The 22,899-nt window shown below is 50.4% G+C and overlaps 1 protein-coding gene across 1 annotated transcript in view; it reads right to left on the bottom strand.

Annotated features, from left to right (window-relative positions):
* Positions 1-20,399: 20,399 nt before the first annotated feature.
* DRC8 (dynein regulatory complex subunit 8) overlaps positions 20,400-22,899 on the bottom strand; it is a 57,810-nt gene continuing 55,310 nt past the window's right edge. The window contains exon 7 of the mRNA XM_037069475.1: positions 20,400-20,759. Coding sequence (XP_036925370.1) covers positions 20,644-20,759 — 116 coding nt within the window. The 3' untranslated portion in view covers positions 20,400-20,643. The remainder of the gene's footprint in view (positions 20,760-22,899) is intronic.

The following is a 22,899-nucleotide window of genomic DNA, read 5'->3' as shown; positions in this document are numbered from 1 at the left end:
TTTCCAGGACCTAAAAGTTAGTATGTAAGTTTTTTGCCCCATCTGGGAAATTCATGATCATCCTGTAACTTACTGAGGCCCTGTTCATTATTTCGGTCTTTACCCCTCTAGTCTTCCGACTGGATAATGGCTGTGAACTTTTGGTAAATTCCCCGCCCTTGCTTCTGCTAGTTCCAAATTCTATTAAGCCAACCCAGTGAATCCTTCATTTTAGATACTGCATTTTCCAACAAAAGCGCACATACATATATAGTGTCCAGTTACCTGCTTCTTTTTCCTTTAAATCCTTGAACATAGTTATAACAGCTGTTCTAAATGTCCTATCTGCTGATTCCAACATCCGGCTCATCTGGGGGTCACTTTCTATTAACTGATTTTTCTCTTGACTGAATCACATCTTCCCGTCTCTTTCAGATCCAGTACATTTTAACCGCCTGCCGAATACCATGAGTGTTACAGCACAGAGACGCTAGATTCTAATGCCTTCCTTGGGGGAGTACTGATTTCATTCCAGCAGGCAGATAGGTTAGTGGTAGATCACCTTGAACTTGTGGAAGCCTGGCTGTATGCTGTGTTAGAGTGGTTCTCCTTAGGTTTTGCCCTTAGGTCTAAGGAAAATCCCTTCACCTGGGACCTGCTCTTGACCCCTGAAGTGTGGCACTTCTGGGGTTTCAGTGGCAGGTGTCTGCTGAGCCCCTCTAATTTGGGATGTGTGCTCCAAGCTCTGCCCCCTGTAGAGGCAGCAGCTGAAGTCTCTGCCCGACTCGTACGGCGTCTAGATGCTTCTCTCCTCTGGGTTCTTGCATGTATACAAAATTCAAAAATGTAGCCCGAGGTTCTGAGGGGATTTAACGTGGGCTTTTAGGGCTGCCTGACTGGGGCTGTCCTTTCCCGGATTCCCCTCCTCCTTTCCAGCCACAGCCCTGAGCCCGCCCTGACGAGACCTCCACCCAGTGAGACTGGCCCTCCCCCTGGGTGGCAGTCACCATGCCCAGCAGACTGGAAACTGCGCGTAACCCTCCTCGCAGAGAGGGGTCCTTGAAAGGATCCACCTTGGTCCCTGCCTCCTCCGGGCCACTCCCCAGGCCTCTTAGGAGGGTTTTATGCCGTGTTTATTCCGTTTGTGAGTGTTTCCTCTGGGAACTGCAGTTGTGTATAAAGTACTCCCAAACTTTAGTTTTGATGGTGGCTTTCACAGGTCCACCTTCGGTTTTTAGAATTCTTGTAGTTTCAGGGGTTTCATTCTGTGGGATAGCAGCCTAAAGAGTTAGTCTTTTAAAAAACCAGCTATAACTTTGTTTTCGACTGGACCAAAGAATTCTAATGATGCAACCAAACCCTGGTACATACACACACATACACACATAGATAGATGATAGATTGATTGATTGGTTTCCCATGGCTTCACATTTGGGAATATTGACAGCCTTACTTAAAGATTAAGCTTTAAAAACCCACTCATATTATGAATAAAAAAAATTACATACAGACTTCTAAAAGTCAAGAGCTTATGTAAACACTGATTTATTTATTCCATTAATACCCCCGGATGAAAAATAGTATTTCCCTATTGTATCTCTAAGTGCAAAATGCAAAAAATTGAGGCCTATTACCTGGCTGCAAATGAAATTCTTATTCCATATTCCTGTTGCTTAATTATTAAATGAACATAACTTCTCTGGAAATGCTTCATGGGACTTTTATATTTTCACAAAATGCAATTTAGCTTGCTTGTTATTTATACCTCAGGAGTAGGTTATTAATTGCAGAGCTATAAATACATTATGTCACTGTGTTTTTAAAGCATAAAAGTATAAATCAGAAATAAAAAACCTAAATCAGGCTGGCGACTTCCAATTACTAAGCAGAGGGCAGAGCAGAACAGATTCCATTCCTCTTTAATGTTTGTCTTGAAATAATTTCCAGATCAGTGGCCAGCCGAGCCGGTGGGTGCCTGTGCCAGAGACGGCTCTGTTTCTCCTTTAAAAATAATTAAAGCAGCTTCTACTGTCCATGTGGCATCCTGATGAATATGCAAACCATATTTGCATATGATCTACCGGAGCTCTGGGGACGGAGCATGTGCGGGCTGTCAGGGCCACCGGCAAGCGGGTCACTTTCATTTGGGAACTTGCTCTCTGTCGTGGTCTCAGAGGAGGGCTGTCACCCTGCAAGCTGAGAGGGACTTCCCACTCTCGGACTCTCGTTTCAATCCTTAATCATCGTATCCTCATAAATTCCCTTCATGCTAGATTCCAAAGCTGCTAGTTGATTTCAGTGATAAGTTGGGGGTTCAGAAGGCAAAAGGTATAGAAACGGAAAGGGTATGAACTGAATTTGTGTGGCCAGAGTGATACTTTGGGGGGAGATGGGAGGAATGTGTTATTTTTATTTTGCTTTGATGATGGGGAAAGACCAGGCATTGAAAGCAGAGGGGAGGGTCAGACCATCAACGCTCAGCCGATCACACCGGGGACCAGAGGTGACTCCCATGCACTGTGCTGTCACCTCTGACCAGAGGTGGCCTGCTGTGAAGGGGGCCACAGCATCCTTTGCATCTCTGTCTGTAACCGCAAAGAAGAGAAACAACCTACATGTGCATCGTAGGGGGCAGGTTGAACAACTCACACAGTGCAACACCATGCAGCCGTGAAAAATGTTTTCATAAAGAGCAATTTTATAAAAATAATGGAAAGACATCGATGATATGTCAGTATTAAGTATCAAAAAATTTAAGTATGAAGCTGAAAGAAAATGATATCCGCATCAGGAAGAAAGGACTAGAACCGAACATCAAAATATCAGCAGCGTGACAGCTCCCCGTCAGTTTCCCACTCCCTTTTCTTAGACAAATGTAATATGATGATTACCATCAGTAGTATTATAAGAAAAAGGTTACTAAAATAAAAAATGGAAATAAAGCAAGTTTCAGATTTTAGGAAAGGGACCCCAAGGAGCCAAGATCTGGGTGCCCCCCAAACATCCGTGGTCAGCATGCACAGGCACACAGACACACATGTACACCTGCGCGTGTGCACACCTACGCGCCGAATCAAAGCCAGGTCACACACAACAAGGCTCGGGGAGGGGGGGCACGGGTGGAGAATGCTGACCAAAAATAAATATTTTACAATAAAATAGGATTTTACAGCACTTGACCAGAAAAGGGGGAAAAAAGCAAATAATACTTCATTTAGCTTTATAACTTCCTAAATTTGGAGTTAGGAATATAAGAGATGGCCTGCAGGGCTCTTCAGAGGTGAGGTGGTTTGCCCAAGGACAGACCTAGCCAGGGGCACGCAAGGGAAAAGCAGACCCGCCCTTGGTACCCACCCACAGGCCCCGCGTGGTCTCGCTGTCACGGGTGCGGCGCATGTCGGCCGCATGGTGGGGGATAAGCAGAGTGAAAGTCCACGACGCGAAAGCAAACCAAGCTCTCCATACCTAGCTGACCCTCTCCATACCTAGCTGACCCTCTCCATACCTAGCTGACGGTAGCCCTGAAGAGCTTAGAGCAGAATGTCACTGGCGGCGGGCGGGGTGGGGGGGGAGTCGAGAAACATTTTTATTTAAAATGTCTAAAACAACACTCGGTGTGCAGGCAAGCAGGTCAAGGGAATAGGCCAGCAGGACAATGGAACAGACACAGAGTTACAGGAGGTCAGAGAAAGGGAAGAGAGTCCCCCTGGAGGAGTCGAAGGGAGACCCCTGGGGGCGGTGACTCTGGGCTTGCAGGATGGATGGGAGCAAAGACATCGGACAAGAGACAGGCACCCAGGAGGGAAAGGACGGGCGGGCACGACTCAGTCCTTCCTCAGCACTGAGGGTCCTATGAGAGTGGAGAACCACGTCACACAATAGTCTGAATGTCAAGTTCGGGAGTTTGAACTTTAGACGATGGAGAACACAGGATATTAACCTGGTAGAACTCTGTAAATAACGGTTCAAACACTGACACATGGGAGCAGGCAGACCGCTCAGGAGGTCTCACAATTCAACAATTAGCCAACCTCATCCAGCAGCAAAAGATAAAGCCGAACAGTTCATCAAAGAAACTATGGAAATGGCTAATAAGTACATGGAACAGTGCTCAGCTTCATCAGTCACGTGGCAAGAACGTTTACCACCACAATGGGGTGTCACTTCATACCGCCCCCCCCAACAGCTGTAATAGAAGGGTCAGACAGTAACTCAGTGAGGATGTGGAGAAGCGGGAACCCCCAAATGCCGCTGGTGGGAGTGTGAGATGGTGCAGTCACTTTGGAAAAGAGTTTGGCAATTCCTCCATGAGCCGAATATAAAGTTACTGTACTCCCCATCAAATTCCACAAGGAGCAACCAGCAAATGCAAAAATAAGTGGAACAACAAACCGATGTTTCTCTCTCCTTCTCTCTGGCTCTCTATTTCTATTACCCACTCCCTTCATCTCACCCTAAACATTCAATAAATAAATTTTAAAATTTAAAGGCTGCAACTGAATGTGATTCTCCTTGTTACTTTTCAAATATGAAAAAGTTCACAGGATCTAAAGCTTCATTTAAAGACAACAATGTAGAAAAGTCAGGAAATTCAGGACCTACGGTGTCCACAGCAATATTCAGGTGGCCACCCAGCTACTACTAACTAAATGAAACTAGGCATTGACATTGCCCTTGACACTCAGCCATGTGCAAAGCAGACACTCCACTGGTTTATAACTCCTTGCAGCCCCCTGTGACGGGGGCAGCCTCCCCGCTCCCACGCTGAGGAAATCAAGTCCCAGGCTGCGTCCAGAGAGGCCGGGCTGGATGACGGCCCGCTGATCAGACCCTCCACGTGACCGCAGGCAGCCGGGCCAAGTGTAACACGCAGCCGAGAGCCCGAAGAAAACCTGGTCCCACGCCTGTCGTGCACCAGGTCTGCAGTGCACTTTCCCAAACCCTGCCAATGCGGACGGAGTCCCAGGCACCCAAAGGAGCCACTGTGCAACCAGAAGCCTCTGTTTCCAAGGGAAGAGAAGGGCTGCAGAGAGGAGAGGAAGGAATACGGCGTGGCCTCAGTTCAGCTGGCCTCTCGGGGACCAGCTCCACCACCTGCAGGGAACCGAAAACACAAAGAGAGAAAAAATTCCTCCCATGACAAGGACGCTCAGAGGAATGAGGAGCAGGGAGTCCCTGGGGCTCACAGACCAGGCACCGTGGCCTGGCATACCAGGTCACCTTGCCATAGCTTCACTTACCTGGCAGGTGGGGGGGGCCCACGGGAGGGGACAGGCATTTTCGAAAAGCTTTGACTGCAGCCACTGTGAGCAAATCTCATCTCTCAGGTGAACACAGGCCCACGAACTGGCGGCTGAACCCAAGGCCCGAGGCCAAAAATCGTGTCGTGGGGCCCGCGGTCCCAGAGGAGGGAGACCTGAGAGCAGGGCTGGCTCTGGCCTTAATTGCCGTCTTGAGGAATGTTCTGTGAGGGTCAACAGCAGCACGTGGAGTGCAGAGCTGAGCCCAACCCAGACGTGCTGCCAACACTCCCGAGGAAAGCGAAGTGTGGAAGAAGTAACGTGTGAAAACGCAGACTCGAAAGTGCGAGAGAACAAAACCCCCCAGCTTCCTGCAGCGAGGAGATGGGCTGTGACCGACTCTGACGTCTCTGGGCAGTTCTCCCGAAGAGACAAGTGTGGGAGGAGGCTGCACATCAGCAGAAACTCCTGCCGCGGTGAGGCCCTCCCCCTGCAGGGAGCTGTCCTCAGTTCGCCCAGGCACCCGCGGCCTCCCACCTTATCTCCCCAACGCCCCGAGTCACTGGGCATCACCCGGCCATGGCAATCTCACTCTGCCCGAGCTTTCCACGTACAACTTCTCTGTTCATTGCCCCCTGTCCCTATGAGTCGGGGACTCACAGAGTTGTGAGGCCACTGTGCAGGGCGAAGGCACAAAACCCTACAACGTGGGACTTCTGCCCTGACCTGGTGTGGCTCAGCTCGCTGGTCGGCCACAAAGTGAGAGGCTGCCAGTTGGATTCCCCGCCAGGGCACGTCCCCTGGTTGCAGTTCAGTCCCCAGTCGGGTGCGTAGGGGAGGCGACCAATCAATGTGTCTCTCCCCCTTTCTCCCTCCCTTCCCTTCTCTCTGAGAATAAATAAGTAAACTCTTTAAAAATAACTACAGTAAAACAAGACCCTTTTCAGTCAGCCCATTTCTAGGACTGAGAACAGAGACGGGAACACATCCAACGCTAGGAGGCTAAAATCAGGGTCGCAGTGAAAGTTAAGGGAGTGCAGGCCAGCTCCCAGGGCACAAATGGATTGCGAAGCGAACAGGCTGAGTGAGGGTCTTCCTAACTCCTGAGCACAAGTCTGTCACTGTTGAATTTGAAAGGACACCTGGACAGCCCTCTAGTCCAAGATGCATTTCCCTGCCACCTGTAACCTCAGCCTGAAGCAGCGGGGCTCTGGGAGGAAACCCAGGCAGGTAGTTCTGACATTTAGGGCACTGACCACTCAGGTGACCAGAATCACCTCCCCGTCTCTTCTGTGGGTAGGGTTGGCCCGGTACAGTGCCCCGCCCCCAGCACCCACGGTTTGGCTCTCTGCGGTTTCAGTTCCCACGGTCGACCGCAGTTGACCATGGTCCAAAACTGCTAAGTGGAAAATCCGAGGAATGAATGATTCATACGTTTTAAAGTGAGCACCGTTCTGAGTAGCGTGGCGAGATCTCATGCCATCCCACTCTGTCCCACACGGGACACGATTCATCCCTTCGTCGGTGTCTCCACCTCACTTCATCTCAACAGGCTGGCACGGTCATCTCACGCCCTCACAGGGGTGGGTGCAGTGCAGCCAGGTATTTTAAGGAGAGCCCACATTCACATGGCTTTTGTTACGGTATATTGTTACGATCGTTCTGTTTCAGTATTGTTGTTGATACTTATAAATCAAACTTGATCACAGGTAAGTACCTCTAGGAAAAAACACGGTATATGTGGGGTTCGATACAACGTGTGGTTTCAGGCGTCCACTGGGGCCACTCCGCACAGATAAGGGAGGGAGGGTACTATTATTTCACCTACACTGTAATAAACTGTACAACTACCCATAATTTCTATTCTTGTTACTAACAGGAATATTCGTGGTTCTAGCAAGCTCCTGGAAACCTCCACCCACACAGCGTGATAGCCAGAGGCAGGGGCTGAGCTCCACCAAGGCCTCAGAGCCGTCAGCAGGCACAGAACACCGCGCCCCGCCGTCTCGGCCCAGCTCCGGAGCCAAGCACGCCCTCCCCAGCTGAGAGCCAGCCGGCTCTCCCTGCACAGAAACAACTCTCTCTATACAATGTCCGCTGGAAATCGGAGCACTCCGCCAACCATCAGCATTATTTCATAGCTTGTAGCCCCTTCCAGCCAGGGGTTTCGCATTAGTTCCTGAAAGCCCTAGAAGGTGATCTCCCAGGTCTCCAGAGGAAGCTGCAAGGCGCACTTCAAGGGTATTCAAGGGCACTCAGGAAACCTGACACCTCACCTGGCTTCTGCACCTGCAGAGCCCATCAGCCTGTGGATGGTCCTCGGCCCTTTTCCTTCCCTTCAAGAGCATGGCTGGCTTCCTGGAAGAGACTGGTCTTCGGCGTGAATCTCAGACATGCATGAGAGGGGCCATGGTTCGTTCTAACGCCCTCCTCGTCTCCTTCTCACAGCAGAACTTGGACATTTCCGACTCTGAGATCTGCCAGCTGCCGACGTGACATAAACACAGAGCAGAGCAGACCCGTCCCGTGGTTTCACAATGACCCAAATCTGGGTGGCCCTCCCACACCATGACTGAGGCCTGGTGGTCACGGTTCCCCGTCGGAGGCAGATCTAAAGCTAAGTGGATCTGCTTTGGTCTCGAGGTTACCATTTTCCAGAAGGAAGCCGGATTCGGGAACAACAAGCTGGATGCAAATTGCTTAACACTGGCTATCTCTGAGAGCATCTCAATGTTGGTGAAAAGAATGAAGAAAAACAGCAACCTTCTTTGCCAGGCTTAGAGGTGCTCTTCCACGGCTGTTTCTGGGTATCAGAGAAAACCATCCCGGTCTTCTTTATAGGCATTGGCCACAAGAAGGGACATAAAAATAAAATGCTCTGTACCACACAGCCCACAGTCAAGAGTTAAAAGAGCCAGGATTCTAGTATATAGTTCATCCGATAAAACATTTCTACAAGACCGGCTTCTGCGCTACTTTGACAACATTAATCTCCATATCTATAGTTTAAGACAAAGAAAGGTTTTAGCCAGATACTCAAGGTGGCTAAAAGCTTTAGAAAATAGAAAGAGTTTATAGTTCTGGTACCAAATGGCGACAAGAACCCAAGCCCTCTCCCCTCGCCCCGGAGCGCATCTCACAGGGACGCCCGCACCTGCTGGATGACAGGCATCATGATTTGCTGGCTCTGGGGGTTGTGTGTGCAGGCGACCCCTCCCAGAGACAGCCTCGCTCCCAGGGGCGGGTAGGAATTGGCAGAAGAGCTGTAAAGCTCTGGCGTGGCCATTCATCCCACTTTTATTAAAGGAGGACGGTGATGGGGGCAGCATTCGGTCTTGGAGTACTCGGGCCAGCCAACAGCCTGACCCCCGCTCGGCACGGTCAAGTCTGCCGGCTGGATGTGCACACACGTCTCTTTCCACACCCTGGCTCTTGGCTCCAGCTCCACTTTGGCGACATGCAGGCACAGAAAACCAAACTGTCCCTCTGCTGGCCACACCTCCCCACCCCAGCCCCACCCCGGCCCCACGGCAGCCTGTAGGTTTCAGGGCTTCCATAGCCAGCAGTGGGACAACCGAGTCCCTGGTCACCTTCCTCTCACTGTGGTTTTCCGCCATTGCTCCTGGTGCCTGGTGTCCACCTTTCGGCCCACGCTTCGCACTGCGTGCGGTGCTCGCGCTGCTGCCGCCCCCTGCACCTGGCTGGTGCTCCTTGGCTCTCTGGACCCCGAGCCCTGGATGCTAGCCGTGTGTCTGGATAACGTCCTTCAGGGACTTACACGGGCAACTTCTCCTTAGAGCTAAGTTACAACTGTTTGGAAATAGTTCCATTTCCTACATCATATGAATTCCTATTTCCTAGATTAAGGTAATTTTGAAGTGTTCTGGTTAATCCAATTACTGTAGAAATTAACTAAATTTCTACCTAGCTTACAACACCAAATTCAGTGGTAACCAAAGAGTGTTGCAGAATGAACAAATTTAAAACAAAGAAACACAGAAATAACAAGTTGCAAACCTGAGTTGTGTGAGTGGTTTTCTTATTTTAGATAAATGACTTAAATATAACAACTATCAAAATAAACTAAAATACATGTGTGTGTTTATTGTTTATTTAGGGAAGCACTGTATTCAGAATTATTATAAAGTCTTGCTCTATTATTATCATGTACATAACGAGCTACTCTAAATCACCCTTTTCCTTACAACCTTATGATAGTTGAAATCTGTTTTTATCAATGTGCAACGGCTTAATCGGGTCAAGTCCAAACACTTCACTCCCACCCCCATGAAGAGAGGCAGACTCTCAGGGACAGGAACAGCAGTGTGACTGCCACAGCAGATGCTGCCAACCACCAGGGGACAGGAAGGGAGGGCACACACCACCCTGGTCAGCTCTGATGGGCACACATGTGGGGGAGGGGGTTGCACTTTCGAGAAGCACACGGGCCTTTTAAACCCCACCTGTGACAGACACAATTACAAAAACAAAACGCTTGATTCCAGGGGGGAAAAAAAGCATTTTTAATTAAAGAACCAAGCAAATCGCTATATACACTGCATTTCAAAGAAATGAAGTAGCCCATGGAAGAAAATTATCCTTAATAAAGGAATTCCAGCACAGAAAATATAGAAGAAATGATAGAATTTTTTTAAATCACTATTTTGCAACTCCTGATAAAAACAATGTTTACAGGCAAGTACAGGGAAAAGATGATGGGGACCTCCCATTGGCTGGGCCAGGCTGACAGCAACTGAATCTGAGCAATCAAAAGACACCGTCTCCAGAGAGGCGGACCTGAGAAAATGCAAAAACAAAACTGACCTTGAATTTGATCAAGCCTCTAGATTTGCAAACTGGGCTACAGGAAACACAGGGATAGAGGAACACATCGAGTAACACCACAGAAATGCGGTCAGACAAATGCAAAATGTAGAAGATTGTACAGACACAATGACCAAGCTTTCCCACAAATAAATGGCAAGAAGAAAAGGTCCAAAGACACGTGAACCCAATGCAATGTGGAGACCTCGTTTGGATCCCGACTGGAATAAACCAATAGTAAAAAGACATTTACGAAACACTGGAAATCTGAACAATGATCACATACCAGATGCTATTAAAGAATCATTAACTTTTTTTAGTTATGCTAGTGATTTCATGGTTGTACAGAAAAAAGGGGAGAGGGGGCCCTTACCTGTAAAGATCATATCCAAGTCCTCGCAGATGGAAGGAGGTGACATCTGGAATTTGATCTGAAATAATCCAGGAAGGGTGAGGGTAGAGGAAAGAGGGGAATAAGTCAAGCGAGACTGCCGTATGCTGGTGGCTTCTTTTGGTGGCCACGCGGGCCCACCCAGATCCAGCCCCTTTAATTTCTCACGTAGCCAGAAACAGAGCCAAGCAGGCCCTGCCTCAACCCCCTCCACTCAGAAAAGCATGGAGGCCAGGACTGGAGATCGCGAGAGGGCCAGGGGAACTGGGAAACCACGAGGCAGTGATAGTCCCCTGAGAACGTGGTAAGAGGGGGGATGCTCCTAGATTGCACAGCCACGGGAGAAGCGTGGAGCTGTGATTGAGTTGGACACAACACATACACAGTCTCTTCCGAGTTGTCTCAGGAAACCTGCAGGACTGTGAAAAAGAAAGACCAGGGTGAAGCCCTCCATGGTCCTGGTGGGTGGGGACACAGCAGGCCCTGGGATCACCCCGATACTACATGTCCTCTCTCTCTTTCACTGATCTTTCCTCTCTTCCCCATCTCAACATCTGGATGGGCCCAGCCAGGGTCCCCAGAATGCTTCCCCTCCCTACACCAACCCCTTCCTCGGGCGACCCCATGCATCCCCATCAGCCTGTGCACTGACTCTTCCAACCCCAGCCCCCACCCGCCCTGGGCTCCAGGACGGGACAGCCAACCCGAACACGTACTTGCCTTCTCCATGTCAGCCTGCCCCCCAGCACTCTCCATCGCCACCCCTGAACCTTAACTAAGCCTGTGGCCTTCCTTGGCATTTCTTTTTCTCTGCTCACGTCCAGTCCATCAGGAAATGCTTTCGGCTCTACCTTCCAAATGGATCCCAAATCCAACCACTTCTCCTCACACCCACCTCCAATCCCATTCTGGGCCCGGCCAACCTCTCCACCCCCAGCTCCTGCCTCTCTCTGTTGGCTCAGGCCACCCCGGCCCCAGCGGCCTCCTTGCTGTCCTTCCAGGCTGCCGAACGAGAGCCCTGGACGTCCCCTCTGCAGGAAACACTCCTCCCCAGTGCTCCCGAGTTTCTTTCAGGTCACTGTTCAAGCACCACCTCCATGGAGGGGATGCCCCATGTCACTCTCCTGCCCCGCCTCTTGCTTTGTTCTTCTTCCCTGTGCGTGTCCCTTTGTGACGTGTATATGTCTGTTGGCTTAGTGCCTGGCCCCCCGACTGGACTTAAGTTCCCTAGGAGCAGGGACTTTGGTTTACCCACTGGAGCAGCTGCGTAGCCCCGTCAGTGAAATCCTACTAGTGTAGGCAGGCAGCCTCCTTATTCCCAGAAATGCCTCAAGTACCTGCACCCAACCGCATTACATAACTTCAAAAGATTTGCTACTAACATTTACATTCATCACTTTGCTATATATTGAGCACTCTGTGATGACAGGTAGCGCCTATGTCCTGGGCAGGCAGCTCTTACTGTGCCGAGTGACCCGCAAGGTAGACGTGATCCCTGCCACCATACAGCCCGGCAAGAGCAGTTCGGACACAGCTGCTGACTCTTCCCACATTGCGTTTCCTGTACCTGGCACGCTGGCATCCAAAAGCAGGTGCGTTCCTCCCCAGAAGCCATGGTATAAAGCAAGCTGTTCTAACATGAACCGCAAGCCATCTCATTCCGGAACATTCTCTCCCACCCAGTCCCGGCAATACTGTGAGCACAAAACCCACTGTGTGATCCTGTCACTTCCATGATGTCCCACTGGCTGCCGGCCGCTCTGACCCCCAGCACTTTGCAGATGTTCCGGTTAACTGTGCTGTGTGAGCGTGGCCCACCTCACTCACCGCCTCCTGCAAGTGACACCGCTCAGAAGGGCAGTCCCCCTCCTGAGCTCACGTCCTGCCTACACTGTGGAACCAGGTGGGCTCCACTGCACAGCAGCCAGAGGGCTCTTGCTTCCCTGTGGCGGGACACAACCCAGGTAGCTCAGACTCGGGGCCTCCTGGAACCGATGCCACCAAATCCTGGGATGCACGGTCACGGGCCTCACAGAGCCCGTGTGGTAAGTGGCACACAGACTGTAAAGAATCAGTGAGATACCGTGTTTTGTCTATCAAACTGGCAAAATCAAAAACAAAAAAAACGCTGATGGGGGTTGGGGTGTGGGAACAACTTTCTCTGGGGCAGAATGAAGAAACTACTCACGACAGGCCTCAAAACAGGTCCCTAGCCCTTCAAAGGTGGCCCAATATTTCCACTTCTAAGAATATATTCTAACCAAATCACTATAGTAAGACTTCACCACCTGGATGTTCAGAACAATTTATGAAAACAGAGAAAAACTGAAAATTATGTAAAGGCCCAGGAATAAGGAACAAGGCAAACAAATCTGAAGGTCCCTCCCAACAAATTATTACTCAGTGATTAGAGTTTGTGTGCCAGGTGAACACACAGGAGCATGGGGAGTTTGTGCAGGGTGTATTAAAGTGCAGATTACACACTAGCATGTCGAGTGTGAGCTGTAGAAAGCGTGTGTCTATTTGTTTCTCGCCCCCAGCAGCAACCTGACTTCTCACTGGAGTGCGTTCTCATCCCAGGGGGATGAGTCCTCCTGCCCTCCACAAGGATGCCTAGGACCAGTGCCCACCTCAACTCCCCAGGCTGCCTCTCTCAAGGTCAAGGCGGACCTGAGCCCGTGCAAAGCCATCCCCTTCGGCAGCCAAGGGGCCTCGGCAGGTTGTGCCAGTGATGAGACGGCTGCCGTCTCGCTTCCTGCCTCTTTGCCCCCAGAAGCCTGCCTGGCTCCCATCTGCCCAGAGCCTGGCCCCTGCTCCTGTAGGCTCTGCAAGCACCCTTTCCCTGGCCAAGCCACCTTCCCGTGTACCCCCTTCCACTTCCATTAAGCAGGCTTGTTTCTGTCCTTATGGTCAAGAACCCCAATCAGTCAATTCCACGGAGATATTCTGAAGTTACATAGAGATACATATTCATGGGCTTTCTCTTCTTTTTTGCTTACTGGTATTTTCCAATTTGTCTTATAGCTATGTATCGCTTTAAAAGTACTGTAGTTACTTTTCAGAGTGTTTTACACTTTACATTGTTTTCCCGAAAGACCCCTTCCTCTGCAGATTCTCTGACACTGTCATCTTGAATGTGAGATGACTCATTAAGGCACAGGAAGAAAATTAAAATTTCTATTTTAATGCATGTGTCGTTGGCAAGGTCAGCATCAGCTCTTGCCACTATCAACACGGATGGACACTGACATGGTCACTGGACCCGGGTGCCAGACGGCCACGTGTCAGGAGGGCAGGCAGGTGTCCCAAGGGCGGCGCGCAGGTGCCTTTGCTCCCACGCACACTTTCACCTCACTCAGTGTCATCACTGAGTTGACGGGAGCCCTGTTAAGTGCCAGGGTTTCGCAGATGTCACCTAGTTTTAAGGAAACTAGCCCCCATAAACCCGACAAGAGGCTAAAAAGTTCCCACAAAGTAACTTGAAGACAATACTGATGCTCTAAGTAGATGTGAGAGTCGGAAAACGGCAGAGCCAGCCTCCTACCCTCCGAGCTCTTTGTCAGCCACAGCACAAGGTGAAAACAACCACAGTCTGACGTGATTTGTTGAGAAGTAACTAAAAAACGGTGTGAATTACCCAGAATACTAGTTGGAAGACAGATGTACCTTTCCTAGCACTAACAACGCACTTTGCCTAAGTGAATACCATGCCCTGAGCTGGTAACAAGGCTTGGAGCGCAGCCAACACAGCAAGCGAGCTGTTGAGAAACTAAGCGTTCAGAACACAGAAACAAACCACAACACTTTGTAAGCTGTTCTAAAAGTCAGGCGGTACCCAATCCATACTTCAATAACTTCATAAGCTTAGTGATAAATGGTTAGAAGCCTTGTTCAAGATTTCTAAGTGCGCAGTCGGAGACTCACGGAGGAAGCACCGAGAGACGTCGGGCACCTGCTAGGGCTGCACGTGTAAAACTGCGTCCTGAGCTTCAGAGCACGCTGGCCTGTCCTGCCCCCTGTCTGCGTAACCAGAGCCGCCTGCAATGTCAGCTCTGTGAATCTCAAATAAAAAGCAAATAATAATAATAATACTAAAACACCTTTCCTCAAATGAATAAGAGTCCTTTTTTCCAGGGGCTGAGGTGAGTAATTCATGCTGCTCTTAAAGCACTGTGAACTGATAGTAATTAAAAGGAAGAAGGAGGAGGAGGAAGGGGACTGGGGTGGGGGAGGGGAAGGAGAAAGATGCAGCGATCCCACTCCTGGGTGTGTCTCCAAAAGCAGGGTCCCAAAGACACATTCATACCCTCGTGTTCACAGCAGCACAATTCACAACAGCCAAGAGGTACGAACAAATCAAATGGATGGATGAATACACAAAATGTGGCCCAAACAGCAACGCAGTGTTCCTCAGCCTTCGCGAGGAAGGAAGTCCTGCCGCACGCCACGGGACGGGGGACCTTGAAGACACTGCGCTCAGTGCAACAAGCCGGTCACTGCAGCCGGTCCCGTGAGGCAGCTGGAGCAGTCAGACTCACAGGGGCAGAAGGCAGAAAGGTGGCTACCAGGAGCCGGGGGCAGGGGGAAGGGGACTTGTTCAGTGGGTACAGCATGGAAAAGTGGCTAACACGATCAATTTTGTGCTGTGTGTTTTACCACAATTTCTTATAAAAGGCAAGTGTCTCCTAATTTCACTCTCTAGAAATGGACTTTACAGTTTATAATTAATAGCATCATGATAGCAAACCTCTTACCTCTCCACCAGGGCCCCAGGCGGCTCTCTACCCTCATTGCAAAGACTGATTAAACCGCTGGCTGCCTACCTGCTCCGCCTCCCTGACTGCCCACGAGGCCCAGACAGCGAGGCCCCTTGTCTGTCTCTCCGTCCCCTCCTCACCCCTCCCTCCTTCCTCCCTTCTGACCTAGCTGGTTTCCTATAAATAATCACTTGTGTTAGATAATTTTCACTTTTGTTATCTCACCTAGTTTTCACGCCGGCCCTGTGAGGTAGGTGTTCGTTCCACCTTACGAATCAGGCCGCAGACACCCAGCATTATTTAACTCAGTGCCAGTCACCTGCTCAGTGAGTGGCAGAGCCCAGCTCCAGATCCCACACTGTCCCCATGGGATGCCGACCCAGACAGTGGCTCTTGCATGGTAGTGTGTCTAAGACTCCCCTGAGAGTGTCTGCTAAAAATGGGGGTTCCTGGGATTGTTGGAGGGCCTGGAATCTGGCATTTGAGCAAGCACCTCTGCCCAAGTGCCTCTGAAGCAGGTGAGTGGTACACAGGCGGCAGAAACGTGCAGGCCGGGCAGCCAGGCGCCACGCCCAGCTGGCAGCGGGGACCCAGTGACCCGAGGCTCTCTGCTGACGTAAGCTGCCCAGAGGGGCAACGCAGTGACGCTGACCTTCTACAAGGAACTGGCTGTGTAAACACAGGACTCTCATCTGGCAGCAGTTACCGAGAGGGAAAGGAAGGCAAGCAGGAAGGAAGGAGGGGAAGGCCGCACCGCATTCCATCCCCAGAAGACAGTCCTGCCGGTGAACGCCTCCACCAGCCTGCCCCCTCGCACGTTCTTTGTCCCTGAGCGTTTGGCACTTGGACATCTGGCACTCGGACATCTGGCACTCGCAAAGGGGACTAAAACTGCACTGCTCCTGGAAGGTGGGAGGAGGACTAAAGTCGGGCCAGAGAGAGGAGCAAGGAGGGAAGCGCCTGACCCAGAGTGACTCACAGGCAAAGCAGGGTCTGGGCGCGGATCTCCTGGCTTCTGGGCCTGCGCTGCAGGCCCGGAGTCACACGGCTTCCCCAGCCCAGAGGTGTGTGGACCAGCTGTCTTTCCACCAGGCTGGCTCTGCAGAGGCCAGAGCCCCAGGGAGAAGAGAACTTTCTGCACAAGAGACCAAGCAATCCTCTTTCCAGGAAGGTGCCATTGTGATTTACATCAGAACTTGAGGGCTAAATAGGTGAGGGAGAGGGCAAGATATGAACTGAAATGGACCAAGCATAGAGACAATTCTCTTTGCAAAAATGCTACATACATACATTCTGCACCTGGGAGATAAAATGAGATTTCTGTGGAGCACCTGTGTTATACTTTCTGATGGCTTTCTTAAAAAACCAACAAATTTGTGAAGATAAAAAGATGAATCATTTTCCACTAAACTAACTCTTGGGACTGCTAAAGAGGGAGAACTTCCTTGAGCCAAGGCGTGAACTTTCACATCGGTCAGGACTTCTGCAAGAATTCAAGGAGGTGAGACTTGGCGGCACCCAACCCTGAGGCACCCTTCCCTCACGAGAGCCTCTTCCAGGAAGAACATGATGTCACCATCTGACCACGGAGAGACGGGGGCAACTCTCTGGCGGCACTAGGGTTACGCAGGGTAACGGGCTTACAGAAAATAGCTCCGAGCTGTCTTGTACTCCGAACAAGTCCGGGCCGAGGTTCACGTGTTAGGCACCAGCGCACGCTTTAACGCTGCGTGTCAGTGCTGGCTGCCGCCGCCCGATGATGTGCCCCTGGGCGTACTGCCACCTTCAAGGCTATGTCATGCCTCTGACACCCCCTTGCCGCCTGTTGTAAACAGCCTGTCTGTTAACGCTGACAGCCACCACACACCCTTCCTCGTCCTTCTCCGCCCCAGGCCTGAAGGCACAGGTCGTCCTCACCTCTGGGTGAGTGCGAGCACCAGCGAGGTGAGTGGCGCATCCGTCCTGCACTGGGGACTGACCCGGGCACAACTCAGGGAAACAGTGAAGGAAGAGATGCCTTCCATCACTGCACTTCCGTGGACCCTCTTCACAAAGCCTTCCGTGAGTGACAACTCTTCACCATCCTTTCTACTCAGTGTTTTTTAGTGAAGCAACTGCAGATTAATCACCTACACTGAGACACTCCTGAAGGGAGATCCATTGATTATACTGGGACCACAAACAAGTGTAGGCCGGGACCCCCCTGGGTGAAACGGGACCTGTGTGCCCCACTCATGAAGTGGGTGAGCTGAACAAAGACGACACATGAAGCAGAGGCCCAGCTGACCCCAGGTGACATAAAACATGACCAAAAAACTACTTTGTGGCCAGCCACTGAGACCTGGGGGTTGTTTGTTATCACCCAAGCACACACCCTAAGGGCTGAGGGACTTCCTTGTCAGTGGTTTTGTAAGACGCGGGACAGAGCGGCCCTCACAGCACTGGGAGGCGGTCAGGGCTGGTGAGCCAATCTGTGCGGAGCTCTTAGAGCAAGACCGGCACAGAGTCGATGGCCCCCAAATGTCAGCTGCCCTCGCTGTTCACAGTAGTAACACAGAAGAGAAGAGCATTCCAAGAACACAGTGAAGTCGAATTTCAAGCAGGACCCCGCCCCAGCTCCTGCCACCCACGCTGTCACCCTTTTGGCGATACCGAGGCCCTCGTCCCCATTCTCTGTCAGTCCATGCCTCCCTGTACCTGTCCCCAGTCCTGGACTCCATACACCACCATTACCACTGCTTTCCCATGGATTCCTCGACTCCCTTGACCTTGGTCCCTCCCATGTCACCAGCCAGTGAAACCTTAACCTTGAATTAATGCCGCAATCCACCACTTTCACTCCTGATCCCATGTGATCGAACAAAATCCCCCAGGATTTCTTTAAAATCCTTACACGGTCTCTTTCTGAACTCTTTCCCACAAGAGATAGTTCCAAATTTTTCCTTTCTCCTCAAGCTCTGTAACCTACCACACCAAGTCAAGAGGGCACACGCACCCTGTGTTCACTGAGCACTACTTACATTAGCCAAGATCTGGAAGCAGCCTGAGTGCCCAACAGTAAATGAGTGGATCAAAAAGCTGTGGTACATTCACACAGTGGAATACTACTCAGCTGTAAAAAAAAAAAAAAGGAACTCTTACCTTTTTCGACAGCATGAACAGACCTGGAGATTATTATGCTAAGTGAAATAAGCCAGTCAGAGAAAGACAAACACCATATGCTCTCACTTACATGTGGCATCTAATGAACAAAATAAACTAACAAAACAGAAACAGAGACATGGATACATGGAGTAGACTGACAGCTATCAGAGCGGAGGGAGGACTAGATGAAAGAAGGGGAAGGGATTAACCAAAGAACTCGTATGCATTAGGTAGGGACTTCGGAAGTTGGCCCACTGCTCCAACTCTCCCCAAAGCCGATCCCTTTCGGCTCTGGAACCTGGCTGCTCCCACCTGCTTAGGGTCCTCGGACCTCTGAGTATGAACATGCTCACGTGTCCCCCTTTCCAAGAATAACACCCCCACCCGCGCTTTCTCTGGCCCACGTCTTGCCTCCCCGTGGCCCTCAGCTGTCCTCTGCGGCCTGCTTTCTCACATCTGGGCCGCAGATGGCCCCCATCCCCCACCTGCTGTCAACTAAGAGCCTGCCGCCAGATCTCCCTGCGTTTAGTGTTGACTCTTCACATCTGTTTGTGCATGTGTGTGTTACGGACAAATGATCTTTCTTCCTCTATGATCTTCAGAAGAAAGTCCGACTCTAACACTAAAACCTGAACCGCACACCTAACCTAACGTCCTTAACAATGCACTTCTTTCAAACCTCCTACACACCAGACAACTGGGCTACCTTCCATTCCCGCACCGCCCCATGTTTCACAGCACCTCTGGGCATTTGGCGCTCGCAGGGCCCCCGCTGAAATGCCGCGTCCTGAGGCCCTTTAGTAAGTGGCTGGTCTTCGAGTCCAGCGTTAGCTGTTCTGGGAAGCCCTCCCTACACACAGCAGTCCGCTGCCCCAGGAAGCCCCCTGCCAGGCTGAGTTGGCTGCCCCTCTCGGGCGTGACTGCAGTGCCCTGCGTGTGCCCGTCTGCAACATGGCTGCTGACTGGCTTGCTGAACTGTGACCTCACTAAACTGTGACTTCTGTTAGTTAGGGACTGATTCACCTTGCAACTGCAGCTGTGACTCATGATCCAGCAATACTCGGTAAAGGTGTCATGAACGGATGGACAGTGACAAAGAACCTCAGGCAGCAGCCTCCTCTCTTGGGGGGCAAGACCCCCCCAAGGACGCAGGGTCCCAGGCAACATGGAATGTTTATATGTATACACACACACGTAGTGGCAAAGCGTCTTTAAATAGAGGTCCCTGTGTGCGTATGCAAAAGCACATACAGGTTTCAGAAGATTGTTTCTTCCTTCACCTCATTTTCCCCGTTGCCTGTAATCCCCGTGTCTTTTTCCATTGAGATTCCTTGAGCTCAGGTAGCTTTATTCTGCTCTTTCACAGCTGTAGCTCCCCCACGGCCTGAGATGTCTCAGCACTCTTGCCCAGTATTCAGGACAACCTCCTCGTGACAGGTATTCCGAATAGGCCAGAATTCCAAAGACCAGAGGATAACTGCCCCTTCCTTACATTACCAACTTCTCGTCAGCTGTCTTTTCTCTAAATTCGATTACGTCAACTCCTTTAGCTGGCAAAATTAAACTTTTATACTAAGTTATTATCGTTTCTAATGAGATTTGTAACTGGCAATCATTAGGAGTTAATTATTAATATTCATTTTAATAACTCTCTTCAACATTCAGATTGCCCAATTGCTTAATGTTGTTTTATTTCTTAAATAATACTTTTAAATTTTTATTTATTGACTTCGGAGAGAGAGAGAGAAACATCGATCTATAGTTCCACTTATTCATGCACTCACTGGTTGCTTCTTGAATGTGCCCTGACCAGGGATGGAACCTGCAACCTTGATGCATCGGGATGACGCTCTAAGCAAAGGAGCTACCTGACCAGGGCTGGTGTTGTTTTAGAAAGACGCTTTCATCACCTTGCTCTTCATTTTCAATCTGTGGTCACTCTGCTCCCTCCCAAGATCTCTATCTGCCAGGCCTGGGGTCATCCTAGTCATCTTTCATTTTGTCAGCTTAATTAATGTGAAGGTAACCTAAGTTTATTACAGTAAATTAACAAAAACCCATGGATAATGTTAAAATGTATTAAGAATAGTTTTAAAATAATTAGTAATTTGTCACTCCACAAGGCAAGACATACCAAATAAACTTGTTTTCAATTGTTATGACCATCTTCTAAAAAACAAAGTACCCTGAAATAGTCGTTGTGAGGCATTAATTAGCACACGTAGGAACTGGAAGGTAAAACGTGAGACTAACGAGGACAAGCATGTTCCAAGTGGCCCTCTCTGTTAGACACTGCGTCTGCACGGGTTTAATTTTCATCTACCACCATCATTGTTAGGTAGTCCTTGTAGTAGACGAAGTTGGATTCTGGGTGAACTGCAGCGGACAACATTTCTTCCATTTCCTCCTGGGAAAAGGGCTCACCTGGGAGGGACAAGAGGGGGAAATCATCACCTACAATCTTCTGATTCTTTTCTTTCTCCTTTCCCTTGCCAGCTGAACTGTCATGGGGCCCCACAGGCCCCGCCACGTCGCCAGCTCCTCCCCTGGTGCCCCAGGGCCAGCACAGTCCTGGGGTCTCCGGGACACGCCCTCGTGCCCCTGGCAAATCCGGGACTGTTTAACTAGCAGACCTCGTAGCTCAAGCCGCCTACAGAATCGATCATTGCAGCTAAAACTGCAGAGGACACAAAGACACCACAAATAAACACCATGGTTGTTTATCTATTTAAATTAAAATGACTGGAATTGCCAAAAGATTAACCCGAACTCTCAGTTTTATAAGGCATCTGTGAAGAGAGGATGACACGGTGGCCGTGCAGAACTGCTGAAGGCAGAGACACGAAATTCGAACGATCCCGTCTCCGAGTGTTCCCTAACGAGGCCTGGCCGGCGCCGTGATGGCAGCCGAACCCAGCGACAGATGCCCTTCACCAGCCATTTGAGACAGTCCCCCTCTTTGTTCCAGTCTGGCGCAGGGCTGCTGTCAAATGGAACCAGGAGCTGGATGGAAAACCTGCGGGCGGCAGTGCATTCGCACACCAGCCAAGGGCCATTTGGACACTGGTTTTACCAAGATGAGCAGCACACTCAGGAAGACTGTTGGGAAGGGTGTTGACCATTTAGGACAGAACTTTGTCCTGATATTAAACCAAAATGCAGAAATATCCAAATCACCACCTTACCTGTAAAGAGTCTTATCCAAGCAGGTAAGTCACCAAGGCCTGAGGAGTACCCACCTCCAGAGCTAAGTCACCTCCCCTACAAACAATGCTTTCCAGTTGGGGGTCAGGTGGCACTCCGGGAGTCACTCGGGTGGGGTTTTGAGGACAGTGCGAGTCTTACCAAACAAAGGGGACGTGCTGAGTTCTTTCAAAAGCATGCTTACATCCTCAGGAAAAAAAAACAGTAACACCTGAAATGCCTGAAAAGACAAAGTCTATACCTTCCTATACCTGATGTTAAATAAATACTAAACATGCTACCATGACCGTGGATAGGCACAGGGGAGTCCCTAAAGGAACACTAATCAGCACTTTGTTGGGAACTAGTGTGCGCCAGGCACTGACCCGAGTGCTTCACACCCAGTGACTGAGTTAATCTCCCCACCGCCTCATGCCTGCACGGACTGCCGTCCCCACTCACGGGGAGGACACCAACGCAAAGGAAACCCACAGCCTGCCCGCCAGTGGGGGCAGAGCCGGGGTCTGAATCGATGACCACACTCTGCCTGCTCACGGTAGATTACAGGAGGCGGTCACACTGGTCCTTGGGGCAAGGACGGGAGGAAACAGCTGGATGATTCAAAGCACAGGCGTGGGAGCCAGGCTGTCTGGGTCCAGGCACTGAGATGCTGAGCTGTCTCACTGGCTTTAAGATCTTGGGCAAGTCACTTCTCCTCCCTGTGCCTCAGTTTCCAGTCTAAAAAACGGTGCTGATGAAAATACTACCTATCTCCTGGGGCTGCTATGAGGACCAGAAGTGTTGTTATTTGCATAGACCTTAGAACACTGCCTGGCACATAAGCAGCAACATGTGTTTCCGAGCTCTTCCCCGCTGCTAAATACCATGTGACACAATACACATGCCTGAACACATGTGGACTTCTGTCTTGTAGGAGCTTGATCCCGTGTGATTTATTAGGTTCATCACAGATCTCCTGGGAAGTTAGAACGCTTGTTCTCAAGCTGACTCGTGTTCTGTGGACTCTGGGAAAACTTCTGCTGTCCCTGTGTCCACCGCAGTCCATCCTGGCTTCCCTAGTTCGCTTGGTAGCATTACATAAACCCCTCATCCAGGTCACAGCCTCGTTACTCTTGACTCCACTCCCATCTTTGTTCTCCACACTTAGCATGACCCGCGAACCCGCTGCATCCAATCTACTGTATCAATCTCTTCTTTCCATCCCCACTGCCATGGCCAGATCAGGCCCTTATTGGGGCACCTGCAAAATGCTGAAGTAGCCCCTAACTGGTCTCCCTAGTAGAACCTCTTTCTTGCTCATCTAACGAGTCTACCAGCACCAGGTAACTCCCCGCAGCCCCTCCTGCACTGTGAGCGACTC

Source organism: Sturnira hondurensis, unplaced genomic scaffold (genome assembly GCF_014824575.4).
Source record: "Sturnira hondurensis isolate 20B ecotype Veracruz unplaced genomic scaffold, ASM1482457v3 Scaffold0018525, whole genome shotgun sequence".
NCBI lineage: Eukaryota > Metazoa > Chordata > Mammalia > Chiroptera > Phyllostomidae > Sturnira > Sturnira hondurensis.
This window is presented reverse-complemented; position numbering and strand designations above follow the sequence as displayed.